Source organism: Nylanderia fulva, unplaced genomic scaffold (assembly GCF_048542155.1).
Source record: "Nylanderia fulva isolate GAGA-0341 unplaced genomic scaffold, ASM4854215v1 Scaffold26, whole genome shotgun sequence".
Lineage (NCBI taxonomy): Eukaryota > Metazoa > Arthropoda > Insecta > Hymenoptera > Formicidae > Nylanderia > Nylanderia fulva.
In genome coordinates, this window is record NW_028190325.1 from 1,445,915 (window position 1) to 1,466,471 (window position 20,557).

Sequence of the window (20,557 nt, forward strand, 5' to 3'; positions counted from 1 at the left end):
TGTGTCACTTTTATACTACTTAAATTAATTCGATCATTTTAGTAGTAAATTTTGACAAGGTGATTGAAATGAGGAGAGGCAATTAAGTATGTACAGAGATTTAATGTAGGATTACAGGACTCCAGCATTTGCAGATAAAGAGAGATTTACTCTGATGGCTTTATTTACAGGTACGATTGTTAATTCGACATATGCGCTGCTTGGTTGACACGTTGATAAAGGAAGGGAAAATATATATATAACTCTCACTCGGTCGTTGCTTATACATATATATGTACATAGAGCATAGGCCTAACGTTAATAACATTAAAAATCATATGCAGTTCGTAGCTCTCGAATCGTTAATTCCAATTCCCTTACATTCTAGATCATGCTTTCTATAGCGCGATACCTATCACTTCACGACTATGTAGCTAGCAGCTGTTGCTCTGCCGCAACGACATACATAATTCGCTTGACGCTTTTCAATAGGACACTTATCGAAGAGAGCTTCGCTCTGCAGCGTGATATATAAAAATGTTTCGTCTCCTCGATAAGATTCGACGTCGCGCAACAACAATTGAAAATATAAGTCTGCTATTATTATATTATATCAATCCTCGCGATACTTTGCCAATATAGCAATCGAAAGCGTACAAGAGATAGTTGTATCGCGTTTTTAATATACATTGTCTCGATTACACAACTGTTTAATCCGTCAGGTTGCTTGTTAGGATAATGCTCGGAACGTGATATCTTGAGAATAAAGATTTCTTTATAATTGTTACGTATATTCTCACTCAACACGCATAATTAATACTCAACATTATTGTATTTACAGATTAACATTCACATTTAATAATCTTCTCTCAGAACATCCACTTCAAATCAATTCTGGAATAAGATTCGATGGCAAATGGAGAACTGCGTAAAAAAATGCATAGGTAAGTACAAGCCTAACTTAATTAACACATATATTTCTATCATTCTTTTAAGATGATCGCATTAAAGTTAAAAGTGTTTATACGATTGCATTTACAATGATTGAATCGCAAGAGTTTATTATTTATGAGGGAAGACGATGCTCCTAAAAGTGGCGGAATGACGATCAATTAATTAATTTAACAAACAATTGTTTGTTTTAAAAAATATCCCTCAAAGGCATAAGATAAACGCAAATATTTTAATCGAGGCCTTTACGGTGGATCTCTTAATCACTAATAAACTTATATTCAAGATGTAATTACAAAAACAAAAGTAGCAAATATTCGTTCAACTCGCTTAATAACTATTATTGTCACGCGTTATATCTGCAAGAATGTGCACGATGGTGTCGCGTTTGCAAACCGAAGTTCTATATAGCGCCTGAGTAAACATATATTTATGTAAGAAATATTTAAACGACCTGATCTGTGTGTTTGTGTGCAGCGAAATATAAAAGTATAAAAGATGTGATTTCGTTATAGAATACAAATCTGAACATTTTGTCGTATGGTCTCGTTTACCTTGAACTTTTTTTTCCATAAATATGGTCAGTGTTAAAATTAAGAGAGTTGCCCTTGAGTTCATATTAAAAGAAATTAAATGTACATATTACAAATTAAAGCAATAGTCTATCTTACAAAGAGATACCTAAATCATTAAAAAAGCCACTGCATTTCGTTAATTACAATTGGTTAACTTTGTGGAATTATTCTTGCGACGCGCTTTACAATATATAAAAATTTCTCAAATATAATATACGCTTATCGATACGTACGCTTATATATACGTACGTACAATAAATAATAAATGCCATAATAAATCGTAGACCGATATTAGAATATTATAGTACCTTTTTTCAAAAATAAAAAAGAAGCACAAAAATGTATAAATTATTCAAAGTACAAAATTATGAAAAATGTATACAACCGAATATTGTTGCCTTAATCAAGGCAACTTTGTGATAAATTGCATATTAATATTCTTTTGACGTTCGGGGACGGATTACACGCGAAATAAGAATTTACGTTTGAAATGTATGTATATCTTTACAGTACATTATTTTTTTAAGCAAGGAGATTGATAACGTATGTTTATCAGTGTCCAGTATCAATAAAATTAATTTGTAGAGAAATATTTCCACCTAATATAATTATAAATATAATATAATTATATTTGTTTTTCTTGTGAAATTTTTATTATGATTAAACATATGCAATTATAAAGTATATGTATATGTTTACGAGATATTATATTAAGTTACCAACTCGCGCCCCCAAATATATTTCGTTTTTAGCGTAAATATTGCATATTCATATATTGATCAAATAAATATGATAAATATACTGCGCTAAAATTTTGCCATAAATTTCATACATCTGAAAACTATTGATTGCTAAAAATTAATAAAGAATGAAAAGAGAATAAAAATATACATATATGTGTATATTATTTAATATATGCATATCTGCACATAAAAATAAAATCTATTTTCTATCAATCTGATTAGAGGAAATCTTTTAGTCCGTCCTACTGTTTAAAGCATCAAATATATTTTATAGAAAAAATACTGATATAAAAAATTAAATAACGTCTCGTATTTCCTCTCATATATTCATATATATAATCATTTCATTCTTTTTTTATATCCAATATTTTTACTTAAAATTCCGTTTTTATATAAAAAAATAAAAACGTTCTTTTTATCTTCAACATGATTCGCGATTATATCGAATAAAGCTACTAAGCTGTCTTTAAAACGAACTATGATGCATATCTAGTCTTTTTTAGTCCTGCTCTATAATACTTTCATTTAGGACAGAACAAAAATCTTTTGTGAATTTCTCGCTGCCTCATTTCCCTACATGTAATATAATTATGTGACGCTACGATATATCATATCGCTTTATGAGCACTGTTTCAAAGATATATTTAATCTCTCTTAGAATATACGGAATAAATACTTCGATAAGCTGGTATAGAAATAAATGGCTCGACGAACACGTCGAATTAGGCTTGTACGGATCCGTACTTGCCCATAATTCGGTATGATATTACTCGTGAAAAATCACCGAGAATCACTTACTCTTAACGTAGAATGAGGCATCCCGGAAATGCAATAAATAATAAAATGCTTTATATTGGCACTCAGATTACTGAAGAAACTTACTACAAAAATCATCACACAATTATCGCGAGGCAGCTGTGTTCGTTGGATAAAAAAAGATCACATATATATTCTTACGCCCTATTGAGCTACTCGATTTTAAGTACTTTTATATATAATAATTTTCACTATTTGATAAAGTAATAAAAAATAAAATAATTAGCAATCTTTTCGTAAATTCTATTAAAATAAATGAGTAAAAATAAGTAACATAAAACAATGAATAAAATGCAAATTGGCAAAGGAAAAGCATGGGCACTTGGAAGGACACTTGCGCTTTTCCTCTTTTTTTTCCGAAACTTTATGTCGCAAGTTTTTTCATGCTATTGATAATATGTGGGGAATGATGGTTCACGTCATAAGAATCTAGATTATGTGCAAATATACACTACATGTTTGAAGTGTTTGATATGTGTCGTGAATTTACAAGGAAAATAGTAGTTATATGGAGCTTGCGAATGTTTTGTAGTTATTTTCAAAACAGCTATGATTATCTAAATAGATGATTATCAAGATAGATGACAAACTTCGGCAGTTACAATGAGATCTGTTAAATTATCGAAAACTGGGTTAAAGGGAAATACTTTTACAAGCGAACAATGATGTATGGAATGTCGCGTGCATTTTTTAACCGGCCCACACAAATACTGTCGACGGAGCAAACAATAAATGAATGCTACCAAATGAATAAATACGTATATATATATAACAACAGTAATAGAGCAATAAACGTTACGCTAGTATAGCAGTATTAGTCTTCTTCTCATTAGTGTGTAATGAGAAAACAACACAGTAATATGGGCAGATAAATATATTATCGATTTTTCTTTCATACGCCTCTTAGACTTTGTTGTTAATCGACGCGTTTGCGAGAAGAGGTACAAGCTGTTCGGAGAGCTGCCCTACCGTCACCTGCAATTCTGCTTGTTTCTCCTCTAACGCGGCGACCTTGTTGAAGCAATTTAAATTAATATCGCGTGTTCTCGCGTGCATGCAATATACCTGTATGAAAACTTAATACTTTATGGATTATTTTGATACTTACCCTTTCCAATAGCTTGCTGTAGAGGGCATATGGAACATAGGCCGGTTGTCCGGATGATACGCCAGGACTATGGTCAGCATGCGGGTTTGTATCGGCTCTAGGACTTTTAACTTTCGGTTTGACATCATCATTATCGTTTTCCGGTTTGTTAACGGAATCCGTGACATTTCCTTGCGTTGCTATTCTGTTGAATAATAAAACAATACTTGTCATATATGTATATTTACATATTCGTGGGATAAATGACGGATTTCGCTAAAAAGTCAATAAATACCGTGAGAAATATCGTTCCTTTTTTACTTCCACAGTCTTCTCGATTCGATCTGCGGCGGTTTTTTTCCTTTCCATCTGATTTATTTTCAATTCCTCGACCTGTAAATAAATGAATATAATGTAAATAACAATAATATTAACAACATATTTATGTAATAATCCTTCTCTAATTTTATTTTAAACAATGGTACATTACCCATGGTGCTTTTCTCCTAGCTTTCACTGCAAGTCCATCCGTTTCTTCATCCGGTATTTGTTCTGTTTCAGTGCGTCCATTAGACAAGTTATCCTCCTATAAATTATAAAGAGAATTAAAATTGATACTTTTTAGAGTAAATAAGATTAATATGATTACTTTTTTAAGTACCAAAAGAGTGCTAGGAACAGAAGGGAGCGTCGAGGATGCGCTTACGCTGGTGGATCCAGCGGCATGATGACGTAGATGTTGCGACGAAGGTGGACGTCGCCGAGGCGCTTTAGCGCGAGAAGCTGTCAAATGCGAAAGCGGTGCGCCCTCTCCTCGTTCTACGCCATCCAATTCCTCACGACATTCAGAAGTAGCACTTGTCGTGTTGCCAATACCGTTATTATTCCCCACGTCACTCACGAAACGCTTCAGGCTTAATATAATCGAATGACTGCCAGCCGCTTTCTTATCATCCCCTCCGCTTCCGGTGGCCGTCACCGACGATGTTGACACGGAGGTGGCCATTACTGGCAACATGCTCTTTCTAATGGTAGTATCTATGGCGGGGAAATGATCTGACAGAACACGAAATTACATCGCGTGTTACATACATGGCATGTCATAAAAATGTTTCATTCTAATACAAAGAGAGTTGTATTTTACCTGATATATTACTCGAATGTACATTGCTGGTGTCCAGACTTTTTCTAATGTGTGCTTTTTCGACTTTCTTTGCTTGATGGGAATGTCTAGTGGTTGACTTTATGCTTTGCGATGTTACTTCATGCCACTGGGATTCTTGTTCCTGGGATTCGTTTTCTGCATCAATTATCTCAACAAAATTGTCAGGGAATAAACCCACTTGTCCTTTTAATTCTCCTTTCCACCAACCCTATATAAATTATTGTATATATTAAATATTATTTATCTACAGCTATTACTTATTCATTAATATTGATCAGATTAATTTCAAACCTTGTCTGGTGCATCCTTGGATAAAAGTGTAATTACATCTCCCTCAACCAAGGTGAGTTCGTCTTCATTAGCAGCTTCATAAGGAAAGAGTACCCTACACATTTCCTTTTTGTCTCTTTGTTCTTTATGCCTCTCCTGTTCTTCGGGAGCAGGTGCGGAAACAAAGTTTGAAGGAAATACGCCAACTCTACCTTTGAGACGACCCTTCCACCATCCTTCCTCCATCTTTCCTAAAAATTCTATCGAATCTTGCGGTACTAAAGACAGCTCGTCCTCATTACAAGGTTCATAACTGAAGAGAACCTTGCAAAAGCGTCTACCAGATCCATTTCTCAAAGTAACTTTATCAGATTTTGTACTATTTACAGTCTCGCTACTGCCACTGTTACTTCCATTACCAGTTGTAGAAGAATCCAGTACCTACACATTGAATATTTTGTCATTAAAATAAACAAATATACAGATGATAAACACACAATTGAATGTGTAATACCCTAACGAAATTATCCGGAAACATGCCGCGCTTGTCCCTCAGGGTGCCCTCCCACCATCCGCCAAGCATCATCTTAATCTCGGTGATGATGTCACCCTTCCTCAGCGTCAGCTCATCGTCCTCTTGTGCCACATAATTATATTCCACTATCGCCTCCATCGTAACGGCACGTATTAATATCTACGGGCAAACAGCACGCACTTGTCTCACCATGCGACGAATTCGATCGGATGATTCGTCGCCGATGTCACAATACGATGTCGAGGCGAGAGAAGAGACGACGATGCTCGGCGAAAGCCGCGAGTCGAGAAACCGAGTGAGAGTTCGCATGAAAAAAAACCAGGTCGCACGCGAATGTAATATGTACGTATGTATATCTACGTACGAGTTACGAGGCGAGATGCGTTCGCGGGGTACGATATAACGCGTACTGACTGTCGACGTCTCCGTACGGATAAACCCGGCCGGATTTCATGTGCGCGAGCATCGTAACGCGACGCGAACGCAAACGCGCGATTAGGCTCCGCGGTCGGACTGAAAATTTAGGCGGATCCCGGGGACGGTTAGCAACTTCCCGTACCTGTCACCTCAGCCATCTTGCGCTCTCGGAGACGAGACGATACTCCGCCACTCCGGGGGCGAGAAGTAAGCGCGCGGACGCCACCTGTCAACCATTCTGTCACATCGATATTCGATATATCGAATATCGATGTATCGCACGAGTGTCGCGCATCGCGAATCGCGGTGAGTAATTTGTGGATTTTTACGGATTAGTTGCGTTATTTTACGGTAAATTAGTGTCTCTTCTCGCGAATGAAGATTCGTTGAAGCAAGTTTCGCTTGAAATTCCAGGAGGAAGAGCTCGATTCCGGAGGCGCTTCCACTTTTAATCGCGCTACTCACGCTAGGTTCCTGGCGTTTGGGCGGCCATGTTTTTCAAATGTCATTTCATGCGCCTGCGCAGAGACGCGTCTCTCGTGCACAACTTCGCGTGATTCACTCTCGTAAGACAAGGAACGTATACAGCACGTTTCGTTTTTGAATGGACGCGTGTTATAATGCGTGTCACGACTCGAAGCACGCACGTGCTTCAAGCTTTATCGGCCAAAGATGCATACGTATGTATTTCTTATTCCGTATAACCAATATTTTGCGAATAATAAAAGAAATTCCGTGCGATATATCTGGACCGATAGTATCACAGATATTCGAAAAATGAAAATACCTATAAAATATTACTTATATGCATATATCCAGATCAAAGTCACCTTTTTTATCTTGAGATAAAGCATATTTTGTTTTTAGGTTCTTATATTATTATCGATATTGTTGTAATTGCGATATCTCATATATGTAATCTTTTTGTTAATCACGGTTAACTACACGATTTTGAACGTTAAATGGCGCATGACTATTTGCATATCTTGTATATTACAGGTACAATTTGATGATCCTCTGGCTCCTGTCCGTCAATTTTTCAGTGCGACAGTATACGCGGATTTACTATCAGGCCTGATCTACATTTGGAAAAAGAAATCCATGCTGTGACACAATACATGCCGGTTTACATATACACGTACCTATCAATGGAGAGATAGCAGCGTTCCGGCTTTCTGATGCGCATCGAAGCCACAATTCAACATGAGCTCTCAGCTGGAAAACGGTGCGTGTCTTCTCTATCTGTTCAAGTCGCTGATTCACTTCGGTAATCGCATTCGCGTCTAATCGCTAAAGACTATCACGTATTGACGACGAATATCGGAGTATTTCGTTAGAATATGCGTATACAGTTTTATGAACGATAATCAAGTAAAACACTTGTAACAAGTACTTTGAAAGAAGTATAAAAAATTAATTTTTTCTTTTATTTTTCTAAATTTATTTATTTCTTTAATTATCTTCACATTTGTACATTGAAAAATATTATTGAATTTAAATAAGTATTTATTTCAATAATGCCAAATATATTATTTATTTGAAACTAATAATATTGATTTTTGAGGTGGAAATATTTATTTGATATAAGAAAATTCTTTTCGAAACAAATGATTTATTAAGCAGTATTGAAATAAATATTTATCAATTTAATAATTTTTTCAGTGTATCTTTAATTACTTATCCCATTTTAACAACAGAGAATTAAATATTAACATTTACTTCTTTTAATGCACCGTGTGTCTCTAGGATCATTTTTATACTGCTAGAAAAAGAAAATGCACATGTTATAGGTAAAAAGTGTGTATTTTTATTTATATTATTGATTCAGACATCAAGTTGAACAAGTTGTTTCTACAAACTTAAAAACTTATACACTTACACATTTAGATAATCGATCGCGAAAGTGGAATTAAATTACGTAACATGATGCTCGTATTGAGGGTGAGGTGACGTAATGACTATAAAATAAAATATTGTAAAAGCTGTGTCGTTATATCTTACGTTTAACATCTTCGTCATTATTTATTCCGTGATCGGGCAAAGCGTTTCCTCGTGGTTGGAAATCTTATTCTATAAAATTCAAAAATATATAAATTGTATAAAATAACTTAGACTTTTTATTTAATTAAATTCAAGCATTAATATATCAAGTTCTAAAACATTTTATGGTAAAGACCGACTTACTTTATGATATTATATGTATACTGAAAAATTTGGCAACCATAACTGTTTGCCCGATCAATTTATATTCTATTTTATCTCTATATATCTTAACATGATTTGTAACAAAAACATAGTTGATTCCTATCGAGAAACTTTCATCATATCGTTGAAAATCGCAAGATCGTTGAAAATCGAGAGCTACAAATATTGCAGAGCCGTAACTAGAATATGTAATATAAAATTCAAGATATAACTATGATTGTGTGTATAATCTAGAATCTAAAAATTTATAAAACCGAATTCTTTAAAAATTCATAGAGATTTATAACATCAAAAAATTATAAATCTAGCCAAATGTTACAAAATGTTGCGCGAATACAAGATAAAAGAACTTTGAATCTCAAGAACACGATGTGGAATAAATAATAAAATACAATTGCACTCGCGATATAAAAAAACACTAATTACGGCGCTGCACGCGCGGGCACATACGTGGCAGGCATCAACTAAGTCGTATAAAAAATTCTCTTCCGAGAAGACTTTTCAACCGAAGACTAGCTTCGGATGAGAAATCAAGCACTTCGATGAAGGGAAACGAGCCAGCGTCTCTTTAAAAAAAAATTCGTACAAGCAACTCTACCGTCCACGTGGGTAAGACCGTGTTTTTACAAATTGACTTTCCTTTCTTTTACTATTATTTCCTTCATATACATATTTCTCGCGAGGAACAAACACCCGTATATTTGCATTAATCGAAATTCAATAGACGAACGCGATATTACGCAGATAATATTACGGCAATCGATCATTTACGCCAAAAATTCTATTTCGTCTTTCTTTGTCTTTTTTTTGCATCGCTTTTGACTAAAGAAATAATTTTTTTCTTTTCAGAAGGATCAAGAATAATATCATAATATACGGGGGCTTCACCTCGTCACAGACGGCAGCCTACGAAACAAAAATTAACGACAATCACGACAAATCACGCGCGCATCTAAAAAAGGTGAGTTGACGAGAACAGAGCTCACTCAATATCTTGATTTCTCTCTAATCGTATCTAATCTCCGCTAATTCAAGGTTTCCCAAACTTAAAAAATCAAATACTACCGTCAGATAACATTTATTTATTTCAAACGTTTAGTTAAACTTTTGATTGAATTGAAATAAAATATTTAAACTTTTGTCAATTGTTCGATAGTTGCATTTTCGATAGTTGTAAGAGCAATTTGAAGTCGCAATCAAATCTTTATTAAAAATGGCAGAAATTTGTTTGGTTTCATTGTTTTCATATGACAAAATATATTTTGGAGTTGTGGAAAAAAATAGATGTCGAAACATTCAATTTTTTCTCACGTAGTTTGGGAAACCGTGCGCTTTAATTAAAGAGCGCGTATGCTGCTTAGCAGGCAAGATAATTGAATTCTGTAGTGTTTTTATATAAATATGCCGCGATTTATAAATATATAAAAGCAACAAATATATATACCATCGTGTATATATATATATATATATATATATAATATATATATGTATATTTATATATTTTTAATATATATGTATATCGTCTTGCAAATGGTACAAAGCCTATGTCATAACTATGACGTTTAGGATATACGATTAAAAAAAAAAAAAAAAATTGTATCAATCATTATCATTAATCCGTTAACAAGCGCGATTTGCAAAGTGAATTTTTTTTGTCAACATCGTCGCTGCGATGTTGATCGATCGCGACAGATATAAAGCGCTTTTCGTTGAGTGCATGCGTTGTTTAAATTCGATCAACTGTCGCGATGCAATTCACAAACATGCCAGCAAGCGTACGAAAAGCGCGAAAAACTGGATTTTTCACAAAGTTTTACTGGCGCTCTTAATACTGCATCGCTAAAACCGTTAGTAATATATACTACGGGATTGCCACTCGCAATGCGATTTCGAATTGCAATGAACGTGAATGCAGCTATGAAATTGGCGGTGATGCGCAACAATTGTTGTGTATACATAAATATATAAATCAGAAATTACGGCGGTGAAAATCGCGGTTCGCTATAAGAAACGAGGAACTTGATTTTCAAGACTATACTATACAAAGAAAAAAAGAGTATCGTAAAAGTATCCGTCGATTCTTGTGTGATCCCAAGAGTGCAAAGTCCTCAGAGATATTATTGAAGTGAGACTTTAATTGCAACTTTGATCTAGGAGCACCAATATCGCGTTACAATTACCAACTCATAATTTATTCCAATCGATCATAAAGCGATTTCGTACGATATTTCCTACAATATATCTCCCTTTTTCCCTATCTTCGTTCTTCGTCTTTACCCTTCTTAATCATCGATAGGCACAATAAAGGCTTTTGTCTTTCTGCCAGCGTAAACGAGAAGTGCGAATGGTAAAAATGATCTCGTCAAAACAGCGAAGATGATTTCTATTTGTTAAAAAAGATTGTGCGCTTTTCTATGTCATATAATAAATATTGATAACTCTGATCAATATAAAAAGTAGAATTAAAAATTAATCGGTTCTTAAATAAAAATTTATACAATGATTAACTTTTTCGTCGCTTATTATTGAAACAATTATATGTCATTATATTCATTTATATATCATTATATATTCACTATATATATAATATATATTATATATTATATATATATGTATTTTTAATTATGCTATATATCTTCGGTAAATTTTTTATTCGATATTTTTTTATCCTTCAATCTTACATTAATTGATAACGCAAGTTCAATAAATCTGTCTTGCAAGTAAAAAGTGTTGTAGGAAAAATGTATAAATTCAAAATTGAGAAATTTGATAATCGATCAAGAATCGATTGATGTATTCATATGAAATAGCTTTCTCGTTCTTTTTGAAATTAGAAGATTCTGTCGATTTAATCATGCGCGAATTTATTACACTCTGCGTTGAAACGTTCGGGTATTGTAGTAGTGTTATATGGCAGCTAATCTAATCTTTCGCGGCCTAAATCCTCCTGACCGCACATATGGCCTGTGAAAAATGCTATTAAGAATGCTGTTAAGTGCTCCTTTTTCATTTTTTTTTTTTTATACGAAACAGGATTGGTGCTGTGACATTCTATAGCAAAATGTATTGTATTGCTAAAAAACGCCATTCACATCGAACATAAAATAGATCAAAATTGTGCTCCATTACGATTATCAAAGCGAATCAATTAAGCGTGGTTTATCACGTACGTGTACATCGATATGACAAATTTGATATACAGATGTCAAGTGCTTTTGTCGATATTAATTTGGCTTTTCGTTTTGAAATATTTTTCAATTTTTCACTTCTATTTTTCACTATTTGCACAAATATCATTTTTAATAAATACTATAAATAACACGGCGGTTTTTAGAATATAAATAGCACGCTCTTACACTATGTAATTTTTATTTAAGGCAGAAAGAGAGAGAACCTTTTTCTTTATATGTAGAAACGTTTCTTTTAATTTTATCTTCTCTCTTAAAAAAATTTTACATATAATAATGCAATATAAATCGCGTCTATACTTGATAAACATAATATTAATATCATTAGAATACTTCTTTCAAATATTTTCTTCCTTTTACTTTTAATTACTTATCATTGCCATACACACAAAAAAATGTAAAATATTTTTATCTTGAGATTAAACCAAGAATAAATCCAAATAAAATTTTTTTATTACTTACGTTTAATTCTTATTAAAATCTTTTCACATTTTGAATTATATTTTATTCAAAGAGATCATACGCTTTGATATTAAAACTATTCTTCCTAGCTTGGTTCTCGATACTTATATATATTCGACAAAGAAACATCTATTTTGCGAACTTTGGCATCTGTGTATCAAATAATCTCGATATAATCGCGCAAGTCCTTCCTGAAGGAAGGGCCCTGGTCCTCGTTAAGAGACAACAGTGGTAATCGCAAGTCTCGTATAGTAATGTCGTTTTCAGACAGTAATCACAATGCGCTTGATGATGTCTTCTTCGCGTAGACATACTAATAATAGTAATACGTCGATTACTGCAAAAATGTATAATGTCGCCTTAGTAACATCGAGAGGATTTTTTTGGTTTCCTTAGGCCTTATCGATACGCCAAGTGAATCTAATCGAACATTTTTAAACTGTCTGATATCCGACTCTTTGCGTCCGATTTATAAATTTAACATCAAAATTTTATAAATGGAAATCTTTGAATCTCTTTGAATGCTTCGATTGATTCTCTTTTCTAATGCTCACAATCAGTTGTAGTCTTTTCTTTCTCACAGCTGATTTTCCTCATGACGTATCATATATTTTCGAATTTACATCAAACTCGAGTAGAACTCGAGTAGAATCATCTCGATTCGTTCGTGTATAAATTAATCGACAAAATCAGCCGATTATTATCAATCAGATTATTAATCCTCGCATTCCTCGACGATACGTTCAGGCATTCCAATTTTAGCGAGAGTTTTGCCGAGTCTGTATATATGACTCGTATCTCTATAAGTAGACATCTACGACGTATAATCGCATATCATAGATAAAATTTGCGATAACTTCGCAAATGTGACTCGAACTTAACTGTAATACGTTGTGTATGTGTATGTACGTGTTCGAATGATTCATAACGCGAGAGTTTGCGTTGAATGACGTCTTATGCGGATTATGAGGATATAATCACACGTCGATTGATCGTCCGTTTCATTCCGTCACCGCGATGCGTCAACGTCGTCGTTCTCTCGCGTGTAATAGAGGGTGCAGGATTTACGAGATAATATATATCTATAATATCCGTTGCGATTATTGCAAGATGGTGTAGTAGTACATCGTGTCGTATACTCGCTCGGGCGATCTGCCCAAAGCAAAAGTATACACCATTCTCGCGTCCAGGTCAATCTCCGTTCGACGACTGATCGCGTTGCGTATGTACAGGTATAAAAACCTTTCGTGCAAGATACGGACGAGATGCTACGCATCCGGGTTTAATACCTGGCTGCCGTCGAAGTTTCCAGCCAAATAGACTTTCGATGATTATCCGAACTAACAGGTGCATCTCCAGGCGTCACCTTGTTGAGACGGTGACTGAGCCTTAATAATACTGTCTGCACCTTCTCTTTCAGAAGCTTCGAATAGACTGGCCTGCAACAATAGCAATTGTTCATCTCTTTAGAAAAGTTCAATCTCGTCAAATAATTTTATGCGACTGAAATCTTTTCTATTGTGTGTATATATCTCAAAAATTATTTTCTATATAAATCTCTTGTATTCTGTCTTAAGAATATATAATATATACATTATAAATGATAATAATGATAATAATAAATATAATATAATAATAATAAACATGCAGAAATAGAAAAGTTTTTTTAATTAGAATAACAAGTAAAATTCTCAATAAATCTTACTCGACGTCCCCGTTGTTCCCGTATCCTTCTGGCTAAGGTGAGAAAAGCTTCCTCGATATTGATATTCTCCTTGCACGATACCTCAAAGAAAGGCATATCGAAATTTTCGGCAATTTTTTGGCCTCTTTCGGCATCCACGGCGCGATGTGCGGTTGCATCGCACTTATTCGCCGCTAAAACTTTTACCACGTCTGGTGACGCATTCTAAACGATGGAATTGCTTATGATTCATACTTCCATATATACTATAATTCTATTGCATGCAAATGACTTTGAATCATCGGTTGGACAAACATTCTTTGAAATTTACAGCTGTCTCTTTCCCAGATAGCATCATGTCTAAAATGCACACATAAGACATCTTTAAGAAATCTTATGATATGATATCTCAAAGACATCTTAAAAATATCTTAAAAATGTCTTATAGGTGCATTTTGAACATGATGCTATCTGGGTCGTAAGTCTGCTAACTTTTTTAAACAAATAAAAAAAGGCTCTCAATGAATTTATATAAATTTACTTTACATATTTTTTTCACACAAGTAATTTTCTACTGTTACAAACATTGTTGTTCTATTATTGCAAATTTGAAACTGATTTTTATTAATCACTAAATTTGGATTTTCTCATTTTAAGTTTCCGGATTTTATTTAAGCTATTTTTCAATATTTTGAATGATTTTTTAAATATTAAATTCTTTTTAAAAAGACAAATACTTAAAAATTAATACAGCGTGCATTCATTCTTGGTCGCGTAACGTTCTATTTTTAGACTTTCGATTTCTTACTTCTTGAATATTTCGCAGCCAGTAAGACAGATGGTTAAAACTCTCCAAACTAGTGACATCGTACATCAAAAGAATACCCATAGCGCCACGATAATATGCCGTTGTTAAAGTTCGAAATCTTTCTTGGCCGGCGGTATCCCTTCAAAAAAAAATACGTTTATAAACATATGAATCTGTCTGCTTCTACATATAACATTTCATTTTACACATAGATTATAGATATATATTTATTTTATATTTAAAACGCTTGATAAACAAAATAAAATTGTCTAGCAATAAGAGAAAATTTTTGTTTCTTTATAAATGATGTAATTTCTAAATACATATATGTTAGTAATTAATCGTGATTAATTATTTATCGAATTTTCGCGAAGAGGTATCGATTAGTACTCACCAAATTTGTAATTTAATTGGCGTTCCATCTAGATTAATGATCTTTTGTTTAAAATCGATACCTGCAGACACATTTATTATTTAGAATTATTATTATTTGTATAATAATATATGTATAATTTTCGAAACATTTAAAAATTGAGCAAACTTCTAATATTTAAATAAAATGTTTTTCCAAGACATTGCGATATCTCAATTATGTTTACAGTACAAAACTATTGGGTGTTATCGTTAATTAGACGGCTATCATGGCAATTTACACGCAAGAATTTTATGTGTTCTTCGCGTGCAAGCAGTATAATTAAAACTTTATCCAATTGCTTTTAATGGATAATAAACTTGAAAAACTTTATTAAGTATTTTTGGAGAAACAAAAATGAATACTAACAGTGATTCATTATGATTATAACACTTTATATCTATATCGAGAAAAATGTATCACGCATACTTCAGTCAAAATTTAAAATCAGAAGATGCATCACAAGATCGGGGCGGATAATCAGCTGATCGATGTCGATTCAATGTATATATATATATATATATATATATATATATATATATTTTACAGAATATACCGCGTCAATTAACCGTTACACTAAGTATATTTAAATTCAAACAACACTATTTTTGTGGGAACAGTGGGTGTCTTCCAAAGAAAACGATATTAACATATTGAAAGATAATCTACTTTTCGTAATTGCATTATTATAAAAATACAGTTATACATAAAATTAATATGTATACCATTGTATTTAAGAAATAAACTGTGAGATTTTCTCGCACTTGTGTATTCTCTTTGATAATATGTAAGATCTATGTCAGGGATATATGTGACCCTATAATAGCTGACGGTTAATTAATAGCTGTGTGTCAACGATATACAGGACCATATTCGCGCTTGTGTTGGAATAAAAATTAAAACGCGTGACTTATTTTGTTCCAGGAAAAGACAGTCGAAAATTTAACAGACATGTCACGGTAATCATCTAACAACGGAGCAGCCGAAGATCTGAGTCATGATCCGCACAACTTAGAGATGGTCGTCAGTAACCAGATAAGTGATTACCTTGTGCACCGGATTACGGTGGTATCTCACCTATCGTCGAGATGTAAGTGTCGTAGTACCGTTCGTCGCAGTAACGATGCACGATGCAGGTTTTGCCGACGTTCGAATCGCCCAACACCAGTACCTTGTACGTGGCTGCAAAGTCCAACGCCATGTTTGCCGTGGTGTTTTCGGGTGGTTTTGAACTGTTGTTAGGTCGACAACAGAGTCGTCGGCCGGGGGTTGCTCTTCGCGAACGCGCTGCTCCCGAGGGGGATGGAGGATCGATTCGACGCTTGCGCTTTAGCCCCCTCGCGACAAGGGTTAAAGGTGTCCTCACAATCGTGTGTGACTTTTCGCTGCTCATGCGCGACTTTTAGAAGGCCACACATCCGTAAATGCATCTCAAGCGCTCACGTGCGCATCAAGATGTAGAATATGTAGACGCATATGTAGACGCGCGCGTAAAATTGCGCGCATATGTTGAGATAAATGTGTTAATTCTTATATGTGTGATATATTTTTATATATTTGGTATATATTTATATTGTATATTGATATATATTTTTATATATATTGGTAATCGACGATGTTTATTAAGAGTAATGTGCACCTGTCACATACCTGCAGTATAATAAGAAAATAATATGATAAGAGAATGCGCAGGAAAAGATTTTCTCTTCTATTTTTGCATTTTTTTTGAACATTGCATCTTATCTGAGTCTTTCTCATGCATAATGAACCTCTGTATAGCACGGAATAATTTAATGGAAAAGTGTCGGGATTTGATAATTTGCGGAAATTTGCATGTGTAAACATGTAATTGCGAGGGTGTCAGAAATAATTGAACAACATTGGAAATTAGGCCGCTTTATTGTATTCTCATTATTAATCAGACCAACATATTTTTGCCGAATTCATATTTTTGCATAGATAATCGCTTTTATTTTTCTTTGTCTTCTTTTTTTCTTTTACATTCGATAACAAAATACTATCGGAATCAGATTCTTAAATTAACAATTGTTAGACCACTTAGCACAATCGTTTACTCTACACGTAATGCTAGTTTGTCTTTTTTATGAGACAAATTTTATATTTTAATTTTACATATGCTATAATTATACGTCTCTCTAGAATTAGATAAAATCTACTCAAGTACTTTTCGGGAATGGCTTTGTAGCGAAATATATCCGACGATAAATACGCTACAATAATTAAAAATTAGTTTTGATGCTTTGGTTGATTTAAGCTGCGCTTATTAATTGTTTCACATTATCCTTCAGGATATCTGTATATCTACTATGCATAGATAATATATCGCGGGTAAATCATCAAAAATTTCATTACAGAAAGGAAAATAAGTTTTTAATTCTTATCAGATTGTAAATAAAAAATCAACATGTTAGGGTTTCGTATTACATTATTACTAACACTCAAAAATTATTACGCCTCTAAAATTTTTTTTTTAGTAAACCAATATTTTTGAAGCAGCCATATCTTTCTTCTCTTTCTCTCTCTCCCTCTCTCCTTCTCAGTAGTTGCCGTTAAAATACGCGAAAACTGCTTTTGCTCGAAATTGTTTATAACTTTAGTTAACAATAATCATATAAATAATATATTATGTGTAGGCACTTTATAAGCATTATAACTTCTATGAGAATTAGGACACTAATTTTGGTTAGCACTGCTTGTAAGTTGTACAATCTTGTCTGTTAAAATACAACGTTTTGTTCATATAAATTATCTATCGTGATATGTCCGCAATGTATAATACTTAAATTTATTTAGAGTAACTTTAAACGCTACCGTTTGTAGTTTATAACGTATCCTAAATTTTGATGCGTGGTTCCAACATTAACAAAGTCTTATATTTAATGCGGTTTCTTTCGCTCGCAAATCTCGTATAAAAATTTGCTCGAAACTTAAATAATTATAACTTATCATAAATATATGTACGAATATTTCATAAATAAATAAATAAATAAATAAATAAAATAAAATATAAAGAGTTGTATAAATACAACAATAAGGTACAGATTAAAGCAATGAGAGAATGTGATAACTTAAAATAAAATAAAGCTCGTAACTCAAGTTCAGTCGAATCGCTTTCAGAATTCACATTCTTTGACGACAATACTATCACGGAATATGTAGGGCAACTTTGTAATGTTAATAAAATGCATATCGTGTTACAATTTGCGATAACAATCAATCTTATCGTAAGGACGAAAAGATTTGGTGTTTACATTAGACCGAGTCAGACATTTTGCGAGATTCCGCATTAGGGAAGAACATAGTAAATTAATCCTAAAGCCATTCTTGTATTCAGGAAGAATGGGATTAAGTAAAAATTACCAGCACCAGTACGTTAATTCTTTCCCATATCATCGGATTACAATAAAAATGACCAAATGCATAATCCGATTACTACGATACTTGACATGTACGCTAAAGAATTAGGAAGATGAATATTATAAGCGCTCTCCCATTTAATCAGCCACAATGGAACGGCGACATGTAGAATATCCGGAATCATGAATCCCAGATCGCGTATGACCTTTGTATAAAACGCTTGTTATATCAACTATTTCTCTCTTGTATGATTATTTGTGCATTCTTACCTGATGTGCGTGGCCCTCTCCTCTGACAACATTTACAAAAAACTGATCCCATCCACCGGCCATAATGTGCAAAAGAGCTATTGCGGATATACCGAACGCTTTTCTGTGAGTTATAGCATTTTTTTTATCCGCCAAATGAACGACCCAGGCAGTGGATATTAACTCGGTGACGGAAAAGAATAATTGATGGTACCACTGGGAATAGAAATCGTCGTTCCAGTAGTTAATGTAAACCCACCATGAATAATAATTGGAGAACAGGGCGGTTGAAAAGAGAAGCATCATGGATTGTCTCAGTCTCTGCTTGATTGCTAATCTTGCCAAATGCTTCATTGTTTCGTAAAATGCAATTACTCCAATCACTACAAGCATCCATATTTTCAACATATTTGAGGTGGCATTGAAGTACATATGCTTGTAAGGAGCAATACCAGATTCATATGAGCCTGCAAGAGAAAAATTATACAGTATAATATCTGTTCTATAACCGTGGTATTCAAGAAATATTCATAAAATTCTTCAAAAATTTTACGAGTATACCTTTAAATACAGTGTCCCAGCATGAACAAGAGCAATACCGTTTATCTACAACTCTTGAATAATCTTGCCAAAAATAATATAAAGTTGCAATCTGCAATGGTGGGATGGTTAGGGGTCCCATAATGCCCACAAATCTTGAGCCACATGTTGCAATGTTTTTACATATAATGCGTTTTAACATCTTTAATATGGCCATTTTTTTGATTGAGATGAGAATGAATAGAAGACAGATGCTTAAAATTTTTTTTATGAATTAAAATTATCTTCCTTATCAAGTATATATCTTTATCTTACAATAAGTATTTTGTTGCACTGTGCATTGGCTCTTGCAATTATTAAATATTTAAAGGTAACACAAGAGCACTTTAACAATAATTAAAATATAAAATATACAATTCTGTATTCTATACAGACAATATTTCTCATAAATAACTTTAACTCTCACTTGAAAAATGTTATCATTGTCTATTTTTTATAAAAATGATAACTTCTATAAATTATATTTTTCTTTATATTTCATACACAAAATTCGAATTTTTGTTATTAATATTTTTTAGAGCCATTTTCTTGAAATTATTATATAATATTATATCGATAAACAAATTCCATAACCAATTGACACATATATTTTAACTTTTTAAGTTAAATGAGTCTTTAAATATCAAACACCGGACGATAAACAAAAGGCCAAACAAAACTGCTTAACATATGTTTATTTTCACAACACGTATTTATTTCACATACAATGCACGTATTATTAGTCGCGCAAACTGGTGTGAATTTGAGATCCTTTGGCTGTTACGTCATCGCGATTAATCGTGTTTAATTAGGCGGCAACTGGCTGCACGAGCAGCCGTTGTCTCGGTGCTCTCCGAGGAAATACCTCCGACTTCACATGTCAATGAAGTCGATGTATGACTTTACGAATGGGCTCTTTAACCAAGAATGGACGGCCTCGTAAACAGCTGTCTCTTATACTGAGCGCCACCTGCGTACGCTAAGTTACTCTCAGAAACTTGTTCTGAATGGCAGTAGTAGTAATTGATGTAGTCCGACTGCAGATTCGGAGTTAA

General features: G+C 33.5%; 3 protein-coding genes and 1 long non-coding RNA gene across 4 annotated transcripts; 1 reads left to right on the forward strand and 3 right to left on the reverse strand.

The window, feature by feature from the left end:
• Window positions 1-82: 82 nt before the first annotated feature.
• On the reverse strand, window positions 83-6,746 carry LOC114939082 (uncharacterized). Its single transcript, XM_029313318.2, has 8 exons — window positions 6,101-6,746; window positions 5,608-6,027; window positions 5,296-5,524; window positions 4,813-5,207; window positions 4,642-4,737; window positions 4,447-4,544; window positions 4,173-4,356; window positions 83-4,075 (listed from the first exon to the last, which is right to left on the reverse strand). The coding sequence occupies exons 1-8, from the start codon at window positions 6,257-6,259 to the stop codon at window positions 3,968-3,970; spliced, it is 1,689 nt and encodes a 562-aa protein (XP_029169151.2). The 5' UTR covers window positions 6,260-6,746; the 3' UTR covers window positions 83-3,967.
• LOC114939085 (uncharacterized) lies at window positions 6,252-19,547 on the forward strand. Its single transcript, XR_003821161.2, has 5 exons — window positions 6,252-6,844; window positions 6,953-7,218; window positions 7,538-7,763; window positions 9,593-9,704; window positions 16,222-19,547. It is a non-coding gene; the product is annotated as an uncharacterized LOC114939085 (long non-coding RNA).
• Window positions 8,323-16,705, reverse strand: LOC114939083 (RAS oncogene family member RabX4). Its single transcript, XM_029313319.2, has 5 exons — window positions 16,375-16,705; window positions 15,280-15,340; window positions 14,886-15,024; window positions 14,099-14,302; window positions 8,323-13,832 (listed from the first exon to the last, which is right to left on the reverse strand). Exons 1-5 carry the CDS (start codon window positions 16,688-16,690, stop codon window positions 13,734-13,736), a joined length of 819 nt encoding a protein of 272 aa, XP_029169152.1. The 5' UTR covers window positions 16,691-16,705; the 3' UTR covers window positions 8,323-13,733.
• Window positions 17,178-20,461, reverse strand: LOC114939084 (uncharacterized). The gene is made up of 3 exons (XM_029313320.2): window positions 19,485-20,461; window positions 18,945-19,390; window positions 17,178-18,880 (listed from the first exon to the last, which is right to left on the reverse strand). Exons 1-3 carry the CDS (start codon window positions 19,678-19,680, stop codon window positions 18,716-18,718), a joined length of 807 nt encoding a protein of 268 aa, XP_029169153.1. The 5' UTR covers window positions 19,681-20,461; the 3' UTR covers window positions 17,178-18,715.
• Between the last annotated feature and the right edge of the window lie 96 nt (window positions 20,462-20,557).